The sequence below is a fragment of the Geospiza fortis genome, unplaced genomic scaffold (assembly GCF_000277835.1).
Source record: "Geospiza fortis unplaced genomic scaffold, GeoFor_1.0 scaffold53, whole genome shotgun sequence".
Lineage (NCBI taxonomy): Eukaryota > Metazoa > Chordata > Aves > Passeriformes > Thraupidae > Geospiza > Geospiza fortis.
In genome coordinates, this window is record NW_005054305.1 from 10,181,068 (window position 1) to 10,206,057 (window position 24,990).

General features: G+C 35.0%; 1 protein-coding gene across 1 annotated transcript in view; it reads left to right on the forward strand.

Moving 5' to 3' along the window:
* LOC102043616 (lipoxygenase homology domain-containing protein 1) overlaps positions 1-24,990 on the forward strand; it is a 122,295-nt gene that overhangs the window by 72,091 nt on the left and 25,214 nt on the right. The window contains exons 25-34 of the mRNA XM_031066617.1: positions 1,531-1,744; positions 3,045-3,235; positions 4,745-4,955; positions 10,068-10,219; positions 12,934-13,012; positions 14,559-14,690; positions 15,172-15,353; positions 15,881-15,967; positions 19,516-19,648; positions 22,067-22,206. Of these exons, the coding sequence (XP_030922477.1) occupies positions 1,531-1,744; positions 3,045-3,235; positions 4,745-4,955; positions 10,068-10,219; positions 12,934-13,012; positions 14,559-14,690; positions 15,172-15,353; positions 15,881-15,967; positions 19,516-19,648; positions 22,067-22,206 (1,521 nt within the window). The remainder of the gene's footprint in view (positions 1-1,530; positions 1,745-3,044; positions 3,236-4,744; positions 4,956-10,067; positions 10,220-12,933; positions 13,013-14,558; positions 14,691-15,171; positions 15,354-15,880; positions 15,968-19,515; positions 19,649-22,066; positions 22,207-24,990) is intronic.

Here is a 24,990-nt window from a genome sequence, read left to right on the forward strand (position 1 = left end):
ACAGAAGTTCCACTTAGAAAAAGAATGCAAATAAAGCCAGTGTTTCCAGATAATCACTATAAATAAAATTCTTTTGTGAATTAGACTTTCACTCACTGAACATGGACATTTGAAAAAACTTATGCAAAAGTGTCCATTGTCAAGGAGAGGCTTAGATTTCTGTGAAATAATTTTATTAGATAATTCTCACAGCACTTGTTCGGGTAAAAGTGGAATCAGTAATGAACTGAGAGAATTTCTAAATTTCATTCCTGTGTATTTCTCAGAACCATGCCTATATACAGAAGACAGCTCTATATTGTAATTATTTTAATTTATGTTCATACATGGATTTATTTCCTAAAATATCTTAATTAATGAAATTAATGATTTCTGTTCACAATCAGCTGCTGGGTTCTGACTATTATTAGAAAATAAAAGATCTTTTTGTTATATGAAAGTACTTTCAATATTAGTAGCAGAAAATATGCTTCTCCAATATTTTATTTAAAAAGTAATAGGGACAACACATAGGACTTTGGCAACTACTGTATTCTTTTAGAGATGAGCTTGCTAAGATCTTGGTTCTTTTAATTTTTTTGACATTCAGTTTAGTTAGTTCCTACTACTGAATTCTTTTATTTGAATTATGGTGTTAATTATATTCCTAGACATTGCTATTCAAACTCCAGTTGTTCATAACTTTCTAACCTAGACATTCCTAGACATCCTAGTTTGAATACAAACTCCAGTTGTTCATAACTTTCTAACCTTTAGCAGTTACTGTGACATCCATCTGGCCCCTGGCTGGGCCTTATGCAGAACATCTTACTTTCTTACAAAAATTTAGTGGAGCATACAATTTCTTTCTTTGAAGTTCTCATTTTTACTTATCTTGTTTTTTTGTTCCCTTTTCTCATCTGTTGCCACTTGTGTTTACTTGTCCCGTGTCTTTCTCTGCCTTCTCCATTCTGCTTCCCTTCCCATCTCTCATCTTTTACTCTTCACTTTCATTTTAACTTCCTATCTCACTCTTAGTTTGCTCCACAGTTATTTTCATTTTGTGAGGAAAGGAAAAAAGTCAGGTTTTCTGACTACTGTAGAAGAATTATAAAGCTATCTTGGAATAAAAACACTCTTTTGATTTCTAACTTTTGTTTAGAACTATTAATATATATCTAGACTTGTATGATAAGCTTTAGAAACTAGATATCTGAAAGATGGAAATTTCATTAGAAAAAAATTTTTATCATAACTGATTGTCAGAAAATTGAGGTATATAGATTTTAATGTAAAATGAAATGATTGATGCAGTGATATGTATTGACCAAACATCAAATGAAATTAAAATGCATCATTAATGATGAATATAGGAATAAATGCTAGTTCTAATCAGTGTGTATTTTCTTAGCTTCAGCAGGGAGATGCAATGCTAAACTTTACAAAGAATCAGACTTTAAAAATTTTGAATTCTCAGATGAATTAAGGCCTATATTTTCCCCAAAGTTCAGGTCAAAATTCTGTTTTATTAAGTATTTCCCTGTTTTGCAGGTGGATTCATTTCTGGTGGAAGCTGTTTCTCTGAGTCATTTGCAAAAAGTGGTTATAGGTCATGATGGAGAAGGCTATGGAGCAGGCATGTACCTCAAGATGGTAACAGTCAAGGAATCACAAGATTCAGACAAAGAATGGGTCTTTCCATTGTGGAACTGGCTTGATACTCATCTGGGTTTGTGTGAGACTGTTTGTGAGATTGTAACAGTTGGTAAGTTCTGCAAAACTGACCTGCCTATTTTTATATACATGTGTTTGACCACAGCTCGTTCAGATATCTACAGTATCCTTCTTTTATTGAAAATGTGAATTTTCAGTTTGATCTTTGTAGCAGAGCCACATCTAGTAAGGTCGAAGTTAGTATAATTCTGTCTTCTCAATGCTTTGCATATGGAACACCTGCCTTCCAAATTAAACACAGCACATTTCAATGAGAGATAAATAGCCAAGCTTAGGATGTGCACCTCGTGGGGATAAATAGATTAAATTTTATGTACTATTTTTTGGCCTAGAATCTCATTTGAAATCTAAAGAAAAATTACTTCAGTGAAATGAGCCTAGTCTTTACCTATGAGAGTATTTCACAGCACAAAGCAGTCATTCTGGTATGCTTGTTTCTGCTCATTTCACATCTACTACTATGCCATGATTTGCACAAATCTAAACCTGGATGCCCTTGGCAAAAGAACACTTACACCAGGACCTTTAGTCATTCAAAAGTAGTAAAAGATTTCTTCTGTCAATCCAGTGAAAAGAATTCAATACAAAGAAAATGAACCACAGAACTTTGTCCAGAGTAAGTAAGACACAAGAATGTCCTTGATTCAGTTGTGTGGTTTTTCTGAGTTGTAGAAAGTACATTTTCCTGAGCTGTTCCTCTTCATGAAAACATTTTCACTCCACCTAGACTGGTTAAAACAGAACTAAAATGAAGAATAGCAACAATTAATGAAGAAAAAGAGAGGGAGATAGTGATATTGATCTTCTGAGCATCTGGAAAATAACTTTGTGTGTTTATTATAGGTTACCTGCCAGTCTCACGCTATTAAAACACCTATTATTTTGCTAGGCAACATCTGGTGACAAGCAAAGTTCATTAGAATTGTTCATTTTGCATTTGGTGCCTGCATGCTACATATGGCTACATGCTCTTAAATGATAAATTTGCTTTAGTAACACCGATTGCTTTTTAAAGAACAATTACTTAGACCTCCAAAAGTTGACTGAATATTCTCTTACAAATTACTTCCAAACATGACAGGGAAAATACATTGGCATCAAAAAATGCCATTGAAACTAAATTTTAAACACAGAAAGAACATTAAGCTGCTAAATTCTTCACAAAAAATATAATAAAGATATTGATGTGTTCTTCTTAGTGAGCAGTTGCTATAGATACAACATAACCTGCAAAAAGAGCTTTGTTTGTGTACTGTTAAGGCTGTGGTCCTGCTAGATTATGCCATTCTCTCATGCTGTCATCTTTCCTTTCTCTTTGATAATTTTTAAAGGTAGAAGGTCGACTCTTAGTCCTAAACTGCCTGAAATCAACAAGAAGTCATCAGGTTTCTGGATAATGGATATCACTGGATCTGACCTGAGTGCTGAAGAGGATCCAATATGCCTTTCTTTTATCTTCTACGGCAACCTGAGTCACAAGAAGTTGCCACTTCAAGTCACAGGAAAAACAATTCAGATCAAAGTACTTCAACCTTTCTCTGTTGCAAGAAAAGCCTACGAATCATGTAGCCAATAATCCACTTAATTCTGAGATAAATTGTTTCTTTAAACTAAACTACCAAATTGATTTTTAAGCCCTCTGTGTAGTTTGGCATGGATCATCATTTTTGTTTGTAGGTAGCAACACATGAACAATGGTTTTTGAATGAGCAAATTCTCCCAGTGTCTCATACTGAGAATGCTTAAGTGAGCGAATCGGTCCCTTGGTGCACATTGCAGTGTATATAGCACGTGGCAGGTACTGATTTACAGGCTTTGTTGATCTCACAAAAATCAGCAATTTGTAAGCATACAACATGCCATGGGATACTGTAGAGCTTTTGGGACTGATGATAGAGAAGGAAGAATCATAAATGAGATTAAATGCACAGAAGGTTAATTTTTCTCTTTTCTTTCTCATGTAATTTATTCATCCCCACCATCAGTTTCTCTGAACTGTTTTTTCTAGTATGGTTTCTTTTTTCCCCTGTTATTTATAGTCTCTTCCTTTTTCCTCTTAATGAATTGAATTTTATGATTGAGCTAAAGAAATCATTTGTCGTATTTTGATGCTCCTCTTTTCTTTAGTGAAAGAGGAACTAAGCAGACTAGACTAACCAAAGACATTATCCAAAATGAGGAGTACTCAGTGGGTTTTTCCAAGCTATTTCCAAGAATCTCTGGTAAATACAAAAAAAAAGTAGTATGAAGATGGAGGTGCCCTCTCAGAGGAAAGGCTGAAGTCAGCTCACATAGACTTCTACTATCTGGGCATACCTAAAACGAAAAAGCAGGGGAAAGAATCCAAGAAGTATTGAATAGGAAAACACAACTTCTCTTTCCTCTCTTTTTTTCCCTTACAGTAAAAAAAAAATAAATTCAATTTATCATTAATTATAATATCTAAGGCCACCTCTGCTTTCACCTACTCAAGCAATGATATGTCCTAGAGATGGTGCATTATCCCCAGTAGAACTAGATTTTTTTTTTCTTAAGTATGAATGCAAGATTTTAATGTACATCTATGATCTAGAGTGAGGATGAAGGATGTCTTGAATGTTTCCTCAAAACTGGATTAGCTTTCTTTCGAATTTATTATTAATTGCATCATTTTTATTGTTGTAAGAAATATTTCTAATAGTGTCCAAAGTTTTAAAAATTGGCTGAATCTTCTGTGCCTGAAAATAATCTACTGAATCTGTGTAATATTTATGAACATTGTGCCTTGTTCTGTGTACAAATTTCAGCAGTGACTGACATTGCTTGTTCCTTAATATCAAACCTCAGGCATTCCATCTCCTATTTGTGTTTTTAAATCAATTTTGTATTGATTAGAAATTAGTAAAGTTGATTAGAAAGTAGTACTAGTCATAAATCTGCCCCAATTTTTTAGCAACTGAAGTTTGTTCAACTGTTGCATACAGCTGTCAACTACATTTGTTCTGGCACAATTGAAGTGAGATCCATTCATCTTCTCTTTCATCTCACACAGGATGAACTGGCAGGTATTGGCTCAATATACAAAGTTCAGGTAACTGGCCCACACAGTGAGCTAAAGCAGCCATGGCACTTAGATTTACTGCATATGAAGCACACAGACACAAAGGAAGAGATGTGTTTAGCTTTTGACTGCTGGTTCAACCCTAAGGAAGACAAATGTGTGGAGCTGCCAGCTCTCTATGCAGATCAGGAACCTTTGCCTGGTAAGCTATGTCCTTTTTTGTTACTGGGATCAGGATCTGTCTCTGGAATACCAGTATATCTCTTTTGGGCCAAAAATACTGTGTGAAGATTTCCATAAGAATTTAATATTAAGGCATGTAATGGTTTGGCGCATGATTTTACCACAAAAGAGAAATCATTGGTATGAAGATTATGAGAGATGCTCTAACTGATGATACCAAACACAGTATTTGGCTTCTTTTACATTAGATGATGTTCCAGTATTAACTCTTGATTATTTATTATCTCTTCAAATTAATGGTATGTCAGAAGATGAGTACAAAATATAATCTACTGTGTGATACTATTTATCTCTTCCTATTCACAAGAAAATATATGCGATCTAGAAACAAAGTAAAGAAGGAAAGGATTGCAGACCCCCTGCACAACAAAGGTAGAATTTTTAAAATGCCACAAAGTGATATTCAAGAATTCCAATTAGTGTTTTATTGATGTCAATGAGAAATTAATAGCACAGCAAGTGATGTTCTACAAAAATACACATTGAGTTGCATGTTTCTCTGCTGTTAGTAGTACATGTGAGTGATATGATGCCAGAGAGCTAATTAAGTGATTTCTGCCAACCACCCCCAACCACTTCCCCTGGAACAACCAATTGTATACTGATAACTGGATCACTAGTACTTAAGGACAAACTTCCCATTTTTTCAGCTCATTAGAATAAAGAGGATTGATGGAGAGAGTAAAGATCATATATTGAGGCTTTTAGTGCAAGTTAAGAGGTTTATTGCTAGAGGCTATAGTACAAAGAGTGTTCTGCTTAAATGGAAACTAATAGAAAAAGATGGAAGCAGCCCAGAAAAAGAAATAAAATAGATCACATGGACTTTTGAAGGCTGTTCTCTAAAGAGAGTTTCCTAAATATTTCATTTAATTTAAAGTTGGAACTTGAAAGAAAGAGCTAAGACCCTTTAAATTTCTGGTTTTGTGTGGGTTTACATAATTTAAAAAATTGTCATCTTGTATTCATGTACTGAAAAATCTTACCATTTCAGACTTTTGATCCATCAGATTCAAAAAACATTGGGTGTTGGATGTAATATATGTTGAATTTTCATTCATGAATGTAGTAATTCCAGACCTTATTAACAGGCCCTATTTCCCTAATTTATTTAAGAAAAAACAAGAAGGACTGTAAATATGAACAATTATTTTCTGAATTCAAACTTGTTGAATTTTTTACTACATATAAAATGTACAAAAATTTTAAAAAGTTAAAATTCTAGAACACACCTCTCAAAGCCTCTATTGTGGTAAGATATATGGTGCTAAGAGCCAAATGGAGACACTGTCTGAAAGCATTATTCTGATATGTAAAATAATTAATTATTGAGGTGTATTAGAGATTTAGGGTGTTTTTCTTGGAAAATTTCTGGGAAAAGACATGTATATGCTCTCTCTCAAAAATTAATCTTTAGATGGAAGTACCTACCAACCTAGAAAGTTTCTTACAAGCCATTTTATGGGGTCCAGTGGTTTACAATTGGAAGTGTTAATATCACTTTTATTCTTTGTGGTCCAAATACTACTTCAGTCTAAAATTTATTGTTCGTTATATTTTGGTTTTATTCATAGACACACACACAAGAAATAAATAAAAAAATAATAAAATAATATGTATTTACTCTCCTATCTTTAATTTATGGATTTTTTTTTTCCTTTTTAAATGAACATTAGGTGATTGCTTTCAGTTTTGCAATATGTTGGCTTACATCGGAAAGAGAATTTTTATAAATAGGATTGGGAAGAGACAAAGAATTAAAAGCTTGAACAGAATACCTTGCCTTAGTAGATTTTTGTTGTTGAGGTATGCTGTTCATACAGAACACAATCAGAATGCTCTCAAACTCAGCCTAAAACTTTTACCCCATTTCCCAGCATCCCCTTTCAGTTATGACTCCTTTCATAGGGGCTACTTTGTATACTTGTATTTCCCTTAAATAGTGGAAAATGAATAGTAAGTATTCGCTATGCATACATTGAGCTTTAAATTATGCATCAATAGATTCAGCAGTTTCAGCTGAAAGCACCGACTCAGCAGAAACACTACATACACTTCTAAGCTAAGCTCGTGGGTCTGTATATTAATGATTCAAATATTAATGGACAAAAGCAGTAAAAATGTGAGCACTGTGCTTTCTCATCCACCCCCATGGAAGTGGGGGGTCCCCACGTGGACCAAAATATTTTGATCTTATTCGTACAAGTAGCCTTTTGACTTCAACAAATCTGCTCACATGGCCCAGTTACACAGAGGCAACACTCTGAATGAACAACACAGAAACATCGTATCCTAAGTCCCCTGAAAGCAAAATGCCATTGGCTAAATGCTAACCAAAGTGTCACCTGGACAGCTCATGTATTTTCAACCATCTGGAACTCCAGAAAGATCAAGTCTGTGTAGCTGTGCTGACTTTAATGCAGCTATGTTTTCTTTTACCTGGCAGCACATTTTTAACTCCCTTGAAGAAAGAAATGAGATATGTTAGGGCCCCAGGCTGGAAAAACTCTTGGTTTACTTCTTATCATCAAATATGAAGTGATACCATCAATTATAGGAATTTTCCCAGTCCTTAGTTTAAATTATTAAAAAAAAATAGTCCCAGGTGGAGTCCCTGAAGCAAATAGTGCTGCAGTGAAAAAAGCTACATTTAAACAAACAGAATTTTTCAGACATCATCCTCATGAAATAAAAGGCAAAGATAAATAAATACATTTCAGAGGTTTATTGAAATGAGCACACTTTTATTAGCAGACTTATGCAGCCCTTATAATTTAATAAATCCTTTTAAATATTAATGTTACAGTCTATACCAACCCACTCTTTAAAATTGTTAATCCTGTTATGGGACCTTTTTTTTTAGAAATAGAAAGGAATAACTATATAAGATGTCACAATATTTGAATTCAGACCTTTTGATTATAACACTCAACATGAATAGCACCAACTTGTGAAAAGAGCTGTAAGAAAAGCTTAAAATAAATATCCTCAGAACACTTTTTTTCCCCTCCTTGTTTTCCTATCACCTACGCATAAAACTAAATGACAGCTTTAGCTTCTGGGTTCATTGAATCATTCTTAAACCTACTAGAACTTTCTCATAATTACAATATTTTTAAAGAATGTACAGTTTGCTTAAATAGACCATTCCTACCTTGGAAAATAATTGATTGAAGAAGAAAAATATACTGAGAATATCAGATGTTTCCAGGATGTATACTCAGATATTTATGTATCCTATGATGTACATTAGACTGAAATACATGGTTCAGACTTGAATAATGTGCATTTCCATGCTCTCTAGCTTGTACTGTCAGCTGTGAAACTGAAAGTGCTTTGTTTCTCCTTGATTTCACGTCTGTCTAAAGCACCACTGCCCTCCTTTGCACACCAGAGTTACCTGGGAAAGCAGATATTGTAGAGCCAGCCAAGTTCCAGGGAGGGACAGGAGGCAGAGTGAGGCTGGAAGACTTTCTCCAGCATGTAAATGTCACATAGTCTAGATGTTGTCTGTGTTTTACTGCTACAGTGATGAAGGCTGATAATTTTTGGTAGTCAAACATAGCTCAGGACTTGTAAACCCCTGGATTTTAAGGCTGTTCAGTTCTTAAAAAAAAAGTTTTATTGTTTGTGATAAAAAATGTTCAAGAGATAAAACAAATAGTTTCATATACACTCTTGGTACATGTGCATTGCTCATCACCTGCATCCCAAATGTGACTCTGCATTTTACCGTGGAGAAAAATGTTGTCCTTATAAAAATATTAGACAATCGTGTTTTACAAACATGTGTTGCTACAAGAGCCTAGCTTTTATTCTTAGGCTGAAGAAGCAATGCCTGTGGGAAGCAGGGGAACATTTAGATCATCTAAATTTAGACTCCTGAGTTCTAGTGTTTATCTCTAGAATGTGTGGGAACCCATCAGAGGTGTTTTCTATAGCACCTGCCTTCCCCTGCTGGCTACATAAGAATCTCAGTCCTGATATAGCCACCAAAGTTAGGTTCCTAAATTGACAGTACCAGCTCATAACACAAATGAGCCCAGATGAACACACTATGCAAATGATACTTACTAGTATAATCTGAATTAGAGCGCACATCACCAGAAGGAAAATAAAATCTATCCCCCAAAAACCATTCTTATTTTGTCCTGGGGCCCTTGTTGTTAAAATGATGTAAATAACAGCGAATATTGAGACAGTGACCTGCTTCTGTTTAAGTGTTTCCTTGTTCCTTGTTTCCATAGGAAACTCAGGGGCTGAAATAGGTCATTTAAAAAGTGAACATAGGAGATTTCCATGAAGTTTCTTTGTCATGAATTCAGTCTGGTCTCATCTGCATCACTTCTCTGGGTATTGTGACAAAAAGAGGCCAGGAAGCAGAAGCTTCATATAGGGGACATAGGTGTCTCTTCTAATCTCTGTACTATGACCACAGCTGAGAAACTAAGGAATGCTTTACCTTAAACTCAAAAATTGGTTATCTGACCTGGATTTGTGGGCCATTAGTGATAATTAATGGCAGGTTCTTTGGAGAATGATACAAAATGTCAGTAGGCTTTTCTATTTATATGTTAAAGCTGATGTTGAAAGAACTTTTAATTCATTATTTTTATTTCATATTAACATATTTTAACTTAAGAACATTGTGATAGTATTATGGTCTAACTAGTGATAAATAAAAATAGAGGGAGGGAAAATCAAAGAAATATTCGTAAATAATAGAAAGAAAAATTAGACTTCCTGAAGAGGATGCATGTATGGCTTTTTCCTTAAGAAGGATTTTCCTACCTTTTATAGAATGGAACCATACAAAATAGATCCTGTGCCCCAAACAGCAACCAGTAGCACTTATTTTCTGGGAGTGGTGTTAGAGCAGAGCAAATCTATATTCTCTAGGTTGCCATCCTGTTATGCAGCAGGCATGTGTTTTGGTTATGTGTATGTCACCAGAGCTGAAGAGACCTTGTTTGGTGGTACAAGAATTGGTATTTAATGTGGGTGTCCGGCAAGATGACAAGTGTTTTCTCCTGCTGACTTTTTGGGTTTATTTTGTCTATTTTTTCTGAAGTTGTGGAGTATGAAATCCATTTGCACACGGGAGACTTGAAGAAGGCAGATGCCACTGGAGAGGTTTATCTTCTTATACAAGGAGAAAAAAGTGACTCGGGGAAGCGATGGCTTAACTCGAAAAACAGCCTGATCACTTTTGCTAGGGGGCAGGTAAAATAATGAGGAAAAATATAACTGAATCTGTGAGTGTCTTTTTGTTAGAACTTATATTTTCAGAAAACCTTTCATGGATAGAATATCAAAAATATTAGTGTTTTATATTGCATGTAACAATTGTCTCCATAGCTAACATATTGTTTTTAAGCATCATCACTGTCATGCTACAGTAAAACAGTTAAGGTGATAAATTAATTCTGAATTGGACTAAACGACCTCTAAGAGTTCTGTTCTAATATTCCAGACTTTTAAGGCCAGGGAGGCATCGCTGCTTTATTAAACTATGTCTGTTTGTTAGAAGTGATAACATTTCTGTAGGGTAACTCACATTTTTAGCCCCTCCATCTAAAGTAGTCTATGAACTTTTCTTGTTAACTTTCCTGAACACTGTCAGTGTTCCAAGAAGACTCTTATTTTTTCATGTTTCAAATTTTTCCACCCACTTCTTGCTTTTTGGTAAACATATTATTGCTTTCTGAGATTAAATAGCTTTTCCTAGAAGAGTAATTCCTTGAGTAGTTGACAAAAGAACAAAGTAACTAAAACAGACTTCACATCAAAAGGAAATATCTCTTTCAAATCAGAAGAATATGTCTAGCTGATACTTTGTTAGATCCTGTGTTTAGAATTTCATCTAGGAATTTTTTTTGTTTTAAGGAAATAATTAAATTAAGTACTTGGAAATCTTCTTTTAGGGAGCGAGAGAGAGAGTATTTCACTCTTGCCAGCCAGCCTAGTGTTGTTTCTTCTCTGATGCAGAAAGATAGAGAAATGTACTTGATATATGCTTAATTTATTCTTTACACATACCTGTGTTTTTTTAATCTGCTTTTCTTACTATTTTTAAAGATTCTAGAAGATACAAGGTTTTTGTATGAAAAGAAACCCAGATATTAGTCATTATGTCCTCTGTATTTTCTTTCTCCATTGTGGAAAAGAATATGCATGCCCAATGTCATGCACATCAAGAACTGATCAAACCGGTCACAAGCTCAGAGTTCACAAGATAAATCTGAAAATAATGACAGGATAGTAAAGCTCATCTTGTTTGAAGGAGTAATGTAGGAAGTTGTATAGATTTGTCTTTTTGACGATAATAGATAGTAGTCCTGTGTAGTATGTCTTAAGGATAGTGTCAGAGAAATCTGAACGGCAAGACTGCCTGCTGCAATGGATAAGGTATCAGTACAAACTAGAAGAGGGGCAGATTCCTGTTTCTTTCAAAAACCCAAACTGTCCCAATCTTTTAAAAAACTCTTTATTTTATAAGAATGTTACATTTTTGCCAAGAATAAAACTCATACTGAAAAACCTGAACAATAGCACTTGACTTCTGTGAATCCTCATTCCTGTGGCAGTACTACTCATCTGCAAATTCACAAGGATTTTTTCTGTATAATCCAGATTCTGTGTCGGTTTTTGAACAGGATTGTTCAGACTTGCTAAATCCTTCCTCTGAAATTCTAAAGGGCTTTTCTATATCCTGGGCTATAAGACTCTAATCTTCTTCTTATAGTAAAGATTTTGAGTAGCAACTCTTTGGGTATTCACTCTCTTGCGGTTCTCTTTACTCCAATTTACTCTCAAATGATGAATGCTCTGGTTTCAGTAATTGCTCTTTTTTTCTAGATGATTCTTTTGACTAATATTATTCTCACAGACACTGAAATTCTGGAACTGTGAGACTATGGGAACAATGCAAGTGTTTTATTATTTTTTTTCAAACCTACAAACTAGTCCCCAACTGTTATATTCAAACTTGCATTTTCAACCCAAGTTCCCAAGACAGCTGCTTCTGTGTTCAACAGAATAACTCATGAAGTCACATGAAATAAAAGTCTTAGCTGTAGAGATTTAGTTTTGCAGCTGGTTTCTCAAAAGATTAGATGAATCCATTCATAAATAGTATGTTTCCAAACCTCATTTCTTCGGGCCCAGTTAAAAAAAGCCAATGAACATGCATTTTAAGCAACATGTCAGTGCACATATTTCTGTGAGCTTTCCCAGCGATTATGAAGATGACTGTTCAAAGAAGAAGATGAGTATATACAGGCAGGAAGGCAAATAAACTATAAAGATTTACTGTATGGAAGAAAGGAAAGATTTCATGAAGTCTACTGATCATTCAAGTCTGTTGTATGTAGAAAATTTGGCCTATTACAGAGATGATTTCAAGGAGACATCCTTATCCGAAAAGTACAGTGGTTAAAATCTTCACAGATACCATTCATTTAATTCCCATTTACATGCCTAATTCTCCCTAAATTAACTGTGAATTTTAGTGAAAATTAAATTGCTCCAGATTTTCAGAATTATTTGACATCGTGTATTTATCAGTTTCATTGCAAGTTAGGATCTGGACCAAAGTAACTTTCAACACACTGGGATTTTTTTATTTCAGTCCATGAAGGTATGAGAAATGAGAACTTTATTGCTAGTGTGTGTATCTGATTTTTCCATAAATACTTCCTACTAAATACGGAGGCATTCAGAAATTCATAATTCATAATATCAACTGGATAAGATGAGCTATAATACATAATATTTAATTATGAAGTCAAACACAATTAAATGGCATAGATGAGATAAATTCACTTCTATCAAGGTGCAAAACAATGATCAGATACGCCAGGCTAAACTGATAAATACTCAAAACCAGACTCCTATTTTTAACTAAAAATATAATTTTGATTATTTTCATATTGCAGGTGGATATTTTCAAAATCAAATCTGTATACCTTGGCAAGTTGAATCAAGTTTGTGTTGGATTTAAAAGTCTTAGAAAAGGTTGGTAATTTTTTCGGTTAATGTAAGATAATAATGATGTAGATTATTAGATTTAGGTGACCCTAGTGCTTCAGAAATGTCTGAAATGTAACAGAAAAGTGCTTTTTAAAAAATTAGAAAATATGAAATTGATTTCCATTTTCTGTTGTTCATTACTTTTTTGCATTATACATGTCAAGTATCCAGATACAGCTTGGTTTTACTAAAATCTCCAAGGGATTCCAAGGAAATGTTGTGACAATGTAAAATTGTAAAATTATATATGAAGTTGTTCTCCATTGAAGTTTCTATCTTTTTATAAGCACAGTCAACAATGCTTTTGTTTTTCATGAAGTGATATGCCATCATGCTTTTGAAACTTTTGTAAATTTCTTCTTCCTGTACATTTTTAGATGATAGATAAGTCAAAAAAAGGAATTTATTTCAGGACTATATGCTTCTATGTAAAGATGAGAACATAGAATTGGTTCATTAGATTGAGAAGCTGAGCACAGAAGAAAGGCTGTTCTGGCCTCACAGGTTCTTTCCTTCTAATCCATGCAAAATATTTTTTTAGGAGATCCTGCATATGTGAGGTTGACTGGCAGATAAAAAGGCTTTATTGCAGCAGCATTTTTTCTCATCCTACTGCTGACTCCAAAGCAGCTATTGTAGCTAAAAAAAATTGCTTATTTCTTGAAAAGTAATACCAACAGTAAGGAGTATCATGAATTGGTATTTTATTCAATCCTTTGGCTACAATTTTGGCCCATTGTTTTTTAAAGACAACAGAATAGAGATTCTACAGGTATTTTACTCCTGCAGGATAATGTTGATAATGGAAATGATTGTTCCAGAGTATGATAACCTGAGTCTCTTGTTCTTTCTTCTTTTCTAAAAAACCCCAAGATTACAAAATGACTCTGTAGGTTAAACTCGGACTCAGAAAAACAAGATGAGAGACTATTTGCTAGATGGTAACATTAAAATGAGCACTCAAACTTTCATTCACTTCAGCAAGACTGGGAGTGTAACAAAGTTTACCAAGACTAAGAGATCTAATTCTACAAATGCCTTGTTTCCAAATAATCATGGTCTCAAATCAAGATAAAATCAGCTGAAGTTTGTTCCTTATTATATACAATGGTATCTCTCCAGAAAGAAAGCTGTGAGTTGAGTGGATTTTCTGATAGCTAATGTCATAGAAATCCTGATCCTTTTTCCATTAGGACATTGATAATATTATTTCCTATTGGGGTTTCTTGCATTTAAAGACTGCATGCAGAAGCTTTTCCATACTTTGAGGTAATAGATCATTATAGCAAATCTATCTCTACATTTAATTTAACAAGATCTGTAAGAACATTTACTATTTTGAAGTGTAGTGGAACAGATAGAAACACATATACATAGCCAATATATTTTCAGAAGTTTTATTTCCTTAAGAAGTCTGTCAAAAGAAAACCTTTTATTCATTTGATGAAAGTAGAAACTTATGACTGCATACACAGGATATTTTGTTGCTTAAAAGGTATAAATTAATAATGTCCTGTTTATTTTCAATCAGATGGGTGGTTTTTGGAAAAAATTCTTATAAAAGAAGTCTTCTACCCTTTTTCTACACATGTTTTTTTTCATAATGGATGGATCAATAAACGCTCCAAGGAAGATTATGTAGAAGTTGTAATTCCGCTCAAAGGTAATACAAGCAGAAGTGTCCTTCATTTCCATGAATCACTCCTGCATGGCAGAGCAGTTCACAACTGGTACAAGGTTACATCAAATTTTAGGAAGAACTTGGCATTGGTATTCCAATGGTGAGGGGCTGGGCCTGGACCAAGGTGAATCATGCCTTCTGTGAGCAAAGGGGAAGAAATTATGCCTGGGATGCAGAAATTTGAAATGGCAGTATTGAAAGATTCTCCTCTGGCAGGACATTTCCCGTTCTTGGAACAATACAAAAAGAAGAGGCATGGCCTCTGTGTGAGTGTGACATGGATCCATAAGGCCACTGGCCTGGTTTTCTACCCCTCCACGGAACTAACATGAGTAATGAGGGATTTGTGGCTTTGTTGCTGAATTTCCTGCGCTACATCCAGCACTACCAGGCAATATAATCTTTTGGTTTATACTGCCTTACAACAGATATTGTGCTAAATATAGGTTTACTTTTACTGCAGAGACATCTGTGACATCTCTTCCCACGGAAAATTTAGATGCAAAAAGTAGAGGACGATGGCAAACATGGGTGCACTGCACACAAGTACCAGAAGATGTTCCTAACATTCAAGTTGTTGCATTTGGAAGAAAAGGGAAATCACTTGCACAGAAAGTTCAAAATCTGAATGATACTCCCTTTTTGGTTGGTTTCTTTTCTACTTCATACAAGTCTTACCAAATAGTTTCAGTAAAATAAGAATTGTAGCCAATATGTATGACATGTGTACTGGTTGCTTGTCAGAGTTAATGTTTATACCTCTGTGTCTTAAATAAACACAGCTTGGAGAACTTCTCGCTTGTAGGCCAAAACATATCACTTAGGAAAACTCTCTTGAGGAAATGCCAAATTTGATGTGAAAAACCTCATTAACTTTGAATTAAGTCAGGGGAAAAGAACTGGCCTTGAAAATACAGAATTCAGTTGTACATTTCCTTCCTTTTCTTGTGTTGGCCTATGCTCTGCAACCATTTCCCTCAGTAAAAAATAGACATAATTTATGATACAAATGTGAGTCTGAATTAACTTGCACTCTTAATAGGACTTCCTCATCCTAACACTAACCCCATTGACCAATATTATTACCTGTTGTATTTATTTTGTTTTGGATTTAAAGTATGCCAAACTGTTGCATATGACATATATTTAATTATTACTATTTTTTTTAACAGTTGACCATTGGTGACATTGGCGATATAACAAAAGTCTCCTTTGTGTTATGTAGTCCATCCTTGAGAAGAGGAATTAAACTCCACAAGGTATTCCAAATATAATACATATAAACTTGCAATAATTTTCAACATAACAGTAAATAACTTGTTGAGACATAGATGGTCTCAGTTACCTGGTGTCTACAAATGACTGCCTACAGCTTGCAGACCTCTTTGTGGGTAGCACGACCTTGTTTGCACCTGTAGGTGTATATTACTATAGCTCTTCACTGGTGTGCAGACCCATTATGCACAGTTCATCCTGCTGATGTTAGGAAATGTTAATTCCTGCATGGAAATACTGACGATCTTCACAAGACCAACCCACCTGTGGAAGCCAATTAAGATAACATTCAGTATCTATTCTTTGCAATATGGCCATCAGTGGGCCTCAAACCTCTGATTTAGTTTAATATGTCTTTAAGAATTCTCATAAAAAGGAATGGAGAAAGGACTTAATGCTGTCAATCTTAAAATCGAATTACAATTTAAAAGTATCTTTAATATTTAAACTTGAAGGTTAATTCAAGGAAAAATTGTGTCAATGAGCTCTGCCTATAGGCAAGGGCAAAAAGCCCCATTGTGGATTAACACTGAATTAATCTGAAGTAAAAGAATGATTTCCTGAACTGTGCCACAGAGTCCCTTAACTCTGCTATGGATTTGAAAGATCAAGGTGATTCCTTAAATGCATAAAGACTCCAGAACCTCTTCTGATGGGAAATGCTAGAGACAGCTGCATTCCAGACTAAAATGTGAATGGGCTTGTGACACTCAAAGGAATCTTGAGTCTGAATTTATGAGCTCCTCTGGGGATAGAGGAGGTGTTTATCTTACATTTTCTCCCCAAATGTGTTCTGTGTCAGTTAATATTTTACTCTCTGTTTAGGCTATAAAAATGGAAAGAATAGGTAAGCAAAGCTAATTTTTCATTTTAAATATGCATCTCCAGGCCATTTGACAAAACATTCAAAAAATATTTTGACACTATGTTTAATATATCCATTGTGTAATATAAGACTTCAGCCTCCAGACCTGGTGGCTCAAAACATGGGAGAAAATTCATAGATGTAGTAGTTTGCTTTCTGCTTTCTTTTCCAAAACAACCCTATGCAACTGGTTAAGTGATTTTTTGTCTGTATTTTCAAATACTTCACAATTCATTTAATAATTGGTTTATTAGTAGTTATAAATTGTTACAATCTACAAGAAGTCAGTAGGTTGTTATAGACTTGAGTAGTTCCTTGTATGCATGTGCGACCCACAGCACAATCCACAACAACATCTATTGCTTTTGCCATTAATATGCTTATAATATGAAATACTAATTTATTAGTCTATTTATAAATTAGTTATTAACGGAATCAATCTAAAATGTAACAAGTTGGTCTCACTCTAGTAGGATTCTTATAATGCAGAAAAAAATAAAGATGTTGTATAGAAAATGAAAAATTACAGGTAGATGTCAGGATGCATAAGTTTACTATGAATCAGTGGTCAAATCCAGACCCAGTTAAATAAAATTACCTTCTTTGATTTCTTTTTAAGTGAAAGAACTAATATTCAAAGTTCCAGAAATTTCTCAGAAACACAGATGAAACTGCAAAAAGGAGATAAAATCCCTACATTCTTTTTGTTACTCTGTCTTCTCCACATTGATGTTTACAGGGTTATTCCAAGTACCAGAATTTTTCCTGTTATCTCCTACAGTTTTCTGCAAAATTCTGTAGTGAATTATACAACCTTAGCTAAAATTTATGTATTTTCTGTAACATCTAAAGATATATGTACTACAGAATGAGTAGCTAATTCTTGCTCAAAAAGAGTTTCTGATCTTTCCTAAAATAGAATACAAACCAAGTTTTTTCATTTTTTTAGAATATAGAAACACTATATGATTTGAAGATTAAGTTCACACTTAGATGTAATCTTAGAACTAGCAGAAATTTGTCAGGTATATTTTATTTTAAGGCCAAAATCTGCATAAATCCACACACCTCATTTTTATGAGTCCAGTTTCTGCAGGCTGTCTGCCTGCCTATGCAGGTAAACCTTAGTGCAATTTTAAGACAGATAGGAGCTTGTGATATGTATTGATATTTGGGGTTGCACATATTGATAGAAGTTAGTGGGAAATATTTTTATATAAGAAGAAGGTATACATTTAATATAAAACATCTTGTTATTCCAAGTGCAAAAAATACCTATTTTTTGTAATCAGTGGGCTACAATTTAGTGGAATTTAACACTACCTAAATAAATCTACCTTTTATTCAAGCACTTAATGGTTTAATTCTGGAAATGGTTATGGGGTATTGTTTACTTTCATCTGGAAGCCCTGTGACTGATCTTGTAAATCACTGGACAGAATGAATAAGCAGTAATGGAAAACATTAGGTCATTGCATTTCTAAGAACTCAAGGGCAGCACAGTCTGACAAAATTTTTTAGAGTGGAACTGTCAAATTCCCAATAATTTAGTTTATCTAATTAAATTATATAAATATTTATACATCTCAAAGCTTGCAGTTCAAATCTGTGTGAGGAAACCTGTACTCAGGATTTCCAAACGCTTGTATGTTTATTCTGTATGATGAACACAAAGTTTTGCTGTTGAAGCTGCTGTCAGTACTGGAAAGAAGTGACCACAATAATTTTGAGAATCCCCACCTAGGAATTCCAATTACTTACTGTCCTGATGAAATTAAGTTTTTGTTTCTTTTTGTTTCCTTTTGTTTTAAATGTCTTGGATATGCTATTGCTATACAAAGACATCCTGAAGACTGAAGAAACTTTCTGCCAACTTGCAGTCATTGGCTATTTATGAAGTTCAATATTGCATGTAATAGCTACCACAAATGTTTCTGAATATACTTGATAGATTTTTACTCTGTATTTTATAACCTGACCTAGGATAGAGTACATGATCTGAGTTGGCCTCCCGTGAACCTGATTTCCACCTTGACCCTCTCAGCGGAGATATGTGAGCGCCTAAAGCTGTGCTTCCTCAGCTGGTTTGGATGTTCCAAGTCCACACACTTGGAACCTAATTTCTTCACTCTCCAATAGATACTTAAAGCCAAGTAGAATGAAGCTGGACCTAAGCTTTCCCATTCTATTGAAATTCATTCTTCAAATAACTTATTTCCACAGGCAGCCCTGAAAGCCCCTGGACACCTAATTTTCGCCAACTTTGAAAATCCTACCTGAGATAGAGCAAGACTCATTTAAAGAAACAAAAAGTAGCAAAGCAAATGTTTCTGCAAAATGGGCATATATTACTAAAATTGATGTAACTGTATTCATTCATTTGACACTCTGAAATTGCAAACACATACAGGTCAATTTAGGCTGTATCTCTCATTGGTTCTTCACAAATGGGTCCTATGCTTGTGTTGATATGCAATGAAGAATACACCTATAAACATCAGGCTGCAGAATTAGCAGCTTGAAGAAGCTGCTCTAGCTGTTATGCAGAATCAGATAGCTGTTATAAAGTGTGTGCAGGAGGAAAAATAGGAAAAAAATGTCAGTTTCTATTGGGATGGAAATAGGAAATAAAATAATTCAAATAAATGAATTTCTTTCTGTATGCAGCTTCAGCTGAAAGACCTGGACACTAAACAAGAGTTGAGCTTTCACACTGAAGCCTCTTGTCTTTTTGGAGAAGACGGATCTGAGATGGTGACAGAGCTTGCTGCGGTCAGGCCAGACCAGCCACCGCTCAGGGGTACGCTATTGAAATAATGAATACATGAGCAAATGCACGCACACACTCAGAATTGTAAACTGCCTAATAGGATGAACACAAGGCACAAGATTGCAAAGCATTTTATATATAATAAAAAAACCACTCAAAATTACTTTAAACTATTTGTTCAATAAATTGTGGGATCACAGAATCACAGAATGACTAAGTTGGAAGAGACCTTCAAGATCATAGAGTCCAACCCATGCCCTAACACCTCAGCTAAACCATGGCACCAAGTGCCACATCTAATCTTTTTTTAAACACATCCAGGGATGGTGACTCCACCACCTCCCCAGGCAGACCATTCCAGTATTTTATCAGTCCTTCTGTAAAAAACTTTTTTCCTAATATACAACCTATATTTCCTTTGGCCCAGCTTAAGACTGTGTCCTCTGGTTCTGTCAGTTGCTGCCTGGAGAAGGAGACCGACCCCCACCTGACTACAGCCACCTTTCAGGAGTAGAGTGATAAGGTCACCTCTGAGTCTCCTTTTCTCCAGGCTGAACATCCCCAGCTCCCTCAGTTGTTCCTTACAGGGCTTGTGTTCCAAGCCCTTCACCAGCCTCATTGCCTCCTCTGGACACATTTCATTTTTGTTTTTGTGGAGTCTTCCTGTGTTTGACCTTTCTTCACACTTTCTCTACACTTAAAAATCATGGATATTAGTTTTTTTAAGTAATAGATTTCTATATGTAGATTAAGCCTGAACTACCACACAAATCAGAAATTCTGGCTAAAACGTAAAGAACTGGTATGTGTTGTACCACCACAAGCTCCAAAAAGCATCTCCTCATTGAATGCGAAACATTGAATTTTACTGCCTGTGGAAATCCCCCAAAGCACAGTTAGCCTGGCTAATTATTTATGTATTGATATTTAAGTGTTGTAAGCAAGTGTAGTCACATGCTCAATCTTTACCAAAATCTGAATCCTGCTTACTACCCCAGGCAGACCACTGGTGACAGGCCCCAGCTGGAAGCAGCACCATTCACCACCACTCTCTGGGCCCAGCCATCCAGCCAGATCCTAACAAAGTGCTCCTGTCCAAGCCAAGGGCTGCCAGCTTTTCCAGGAGGATACTGTGCGAGACAGCGTCAAAAGCCTTGATGAAGTCCAAATAGGCAACATCAACAGCCTTTCCCACATCCACCAGGTGGGTCACCTGGTCATAAAAGGGGGCCAAGTTGGTCAAATACGACCTACCCCTCCTAAACCCATGCTGGCTGGGTCTGATACCCTGGCCATCCTGTAAGTGCTGTGTACAGATATCTAGTTAAAGCATTTTCTTATGTTTTAAAACAACTGACATGTATTGTTTTCACTAGAATAAGTACCAATTTGAAAGTCTGAAAAATGCACAAAGACCAGTTAGTATATTTGCATGGCAGTTTTCAGAAAATGACTGATTTACACTTAATGAGGGACTAATTGACAGATTAAAAAAGGCAGGTGCAAAGTTGTAATGGCATGAATCACAAAGAGAAAATGCAGGGTTTTTTAGGTTTTCTTCAAGCCCTATTTCTGCCCCCAAAGCCGTATTTCATTTCATCATTGTACTTAAAATATGATAACATCTTCCTTTGTTCAGATTACATTATATGAAATATGTAGAAAAGAATTCTCATTCATTACACGGTGAACAGAAGTCTTAGTTAAAATATTTAAACCTTTTTGCATGTAATATCTGACTGGAGGCTAGACTGCAAATGGAAATATATCTTAAGAGTCTGTTATAACATTTAATTCTTCACAGAACCCATTAAAAATCCTCTGTCATGCTGCCTGAAGGAATACGTACTGTATAACTCATCAGACAAAAGTCATGGCAAGCCATCCTTTGTTGTGAAGAATAATAACAATGCATATTTGTATAAATAGCTGAGCCATTTCTGCTGAACATATTAAATAATGTTGGCCATAATTCTCAAAATATGAGATTTAAACACAGTTCAGTTGTTCCAGAACAAAAAATGTCTTTCATCATCTATGTCTGTGTTTTTTCCTTGGTAAAATGTTAGAGTTGGTAAATCCTAACTCAATTTAAGACCTATAATTCCTACAAGAACTCCTGTTTTTTTCACAAAGCATGATAAAATCAGTCTGAGTCTTTCAGGTGATTCCAGAATCCAGAAGTTGGGTATTTTCTCCTTCTGTAATGCAAGCATGGATTCTTACATTGATTCATAAAAGACATTTCATCCCTAATGCTGTAGTGTGTGCTGTGAGATGGCTAGCAATCTATATGAAACTCAGAAAATTGATGTCAATTCCTATAACTTAATTCCTTGGTCTTGAAATTAATCTTGTACCTAAAATATATTGGTTTATAATGTTTGGTAATTACATTGCTAATAATCTCATTTGGTAATGTCTTGTGTCACTGATTTTTCATGGCAGAAGTCCTTTACTGCATCAATGTTCGTACAGGAACACTTCCTGCATCAGGAACTGATGCAGATGTATTTATCACAGTATTTGGAGAGTGGGGAGATTCCTGCAAAAGGAGACTTGGGCACTCACATTTTGAAAGAGGGCAGGTTAGTGCTGAGTCATTTTCCTTATATGTTTTTTTAATGTATTTAATTTTATTATTTTCTAATACCATATTTCTTTCCAATTATGAAATACCAGCATGGATGTTACACTCTGGTAACCTGTGGAAAGAATGTGTTGCTTGCTAAGTATAGGCATTTCACCTGAATTGAGATTCCAGTTTAGGAACAGTTTGAATACAAATAAATATAAAATCCACAAATTCTTGGTAAATGTTCTTAGAATCTGAAACTGCATCCAATGATATATGAAATTCCATGGCTTAATTTTCACCTATTTGTGAAGCTAGTATAGAAATATCAGGGCTACTTCCTGTGACTGGTCCTTTAATTTTTTTTTTTAATCCACCCAGATAGAGTTGAAAGAAAGATTTTAAACGTGTTAGCTACTATATGTTAATTAATCCATTTATCTGTTAAATTGTAAACAGGCAAACCTGGTTGTAGACATAATTGTCTGCTCAAGATAAATCCTAGGAGACATTTTCTGGTTAACCTTTGCTTTTTACCATATTAATGATTATATCTGCACAGCATGTTCACCCATACCCTGAACTGAGAGCACTAGATCAATTCATCCTGTACAATGAAGCAGAATCCTCTGCATGTTTTCACTCTGTTTCTTATGCTCTCTCATGCCTGAGATACCATAACTTTCCTAGGCAACCTGTTCCACTGCTTTCCTAGCCTTGCACTTAACTCTTCCATCACTAGATTTATTATGTCTTCTTGAGCTTAGAAACTTAGAACCAGCCACATCATTTTGTTCCAGAGTCATACTCTAGACATTGATACTTTTTCTTCCATGAATATGTATAAATTCTTCTATAGACATGTGATGTGTCCATAGTCTCCTGTGACAATTTAATTGCACTGGATCTGCTACCTGAGTAAAACTAAATTTTCACATACTACTTAAATCTCATTCCACATCTTTCTTTGGAAGACAGTGAAGGTTTTCTTCCATGTTGCTTTCTTTTTGCTCCTCGCTTGCTTTATTGACCCTCTGTGCACTTGTATTGCTGCATTGTTCTTTGCAAAGAAGAATGTCTCTTTAATCTTCCTACTTAGACTTTTCTATATGTTGTTCTGACTCTTCAATAATACTTCCTTTTTTTTAAGACGCCATCTTTTTTCAGAATCCTGCTGTCTTAGTCCAAACTGTGCTATAATGACATAGGAAGAGCTTTATGATGTTGATTATCTTGCTAATATTATTAAAAAACACAGGTTAATCCTTGGCATTTTTGAGGGCAAAAGTGTACGGACAACTAGAAGGGTTAATCAAAGGTGTAAAGGCACGTGGTCAGTGTCATAATCTGGAAAAGAAGTCTAAAAAGAAATAATTCACATGGCATGTCATACTGGATGTTAATGCAGAGTCAGCGACACAGCTGTTAGTAATAAAGAATTCACAGCCACTATGTTGAGCTGCAGAGTGCTGAGTGTCTTCCCAAGCAGATTCTTTGTTTTCAGGGAGCAGTTTTTATGCTGCAGACAATGAAAGTGTTCTTCAGTTTAGGTATTTTAGGTATTTTGTGTGTTCATGTTCTTCACTGTTTGATAGGTTCCTGGGAAAGGGTTGAGCAATGGCATGGCAAAATGTTCTGACCATACTGAGCTATTTAAGGTAATAAATATTAAAGCTGATGGCAGAGACTGCAGAAGAACCTCATACACAGTGAATGGGTAATAAAATGGCAGATTAAATTCTTTGTAGCTAAATGAAAAGCAGTGGCTGTGAGGAGGAATAACCCTTTAAATTTGCATGCAAAATGATGGGCTCTGAAAGTAGTAGGTTATCATCTCAGTAGAAGCAAAACAAAAGGAAAACAGAACAAAAATGTTTAGAAACTATTAAAAAAAAATCAAAAAAAAAAAAAAAAAAAAAAATCCAGCCACTTAAGGCAGAAAATAGAGTCATACCTCCAAAGATGTTCAGTAGTGCAGATGCATAATAGATCCTGTGTTTTTTGATTCATTTGTCTTAAAAAGTGCAAGAAGAATGTCAAGTGATATGAAATATCTTCCATACAAAGAACAGTGGAGCAAACATGTATATTTATTCTGGAAAAGAGATGATGAGAGGAAAGGTGAGGGAGAAAAAAAATATAGAATGGCATAGAGAAAATAAACATTTCTATTTCTTTGTGAAATACAAGAACTCAAGAGCATTCAATGTAATGTGCAGGTGGCAGATTCAAAACAAAAGGAGGTGGCTTTTTGCTCAATGTGTAATTAATGCATTTTACTTTCTTGCACAAGATGTTGCAGATGGTAAAGACATGTTGGTGCAAAAAGCCATTGCACATTGTCATGGAAGACGACTTTCCACTGAGGCTGTTAAGTGCAAAGACATAATCTCTGCTCAGGCAATCTCTGAACCACAAATTGCAAAAGACTGAGAGACTTTATATTCAAGAAGCATCTCTGTGTATTTGCCCTGTTTTTCAACTCTTCCATAGAAATCTGTTAGTGGTAGCTGTTGGCAACGCTATACGTGATGGACTAGATGGTTCTGCAATTTAAAATACTACCACCAGTCTTACATTCCTTTTACATAGAAGTACATCAATTAAAAAGTTGGATTGGGGTTTTAGTAAGAGTTTCTAAGACTAGAAGGTGAAAGGAAGGAATATAAAGGGCTAGCTGTCTTGAGAGACAAGATTATGTCAGCAATATCCCTGAAAAATGTGGAATGGACAGGCAAAGAAAACAAAGTTAAGGAAACTTGAGATTCAAAAAAAGGATCTCTTGACTGATAAAGAG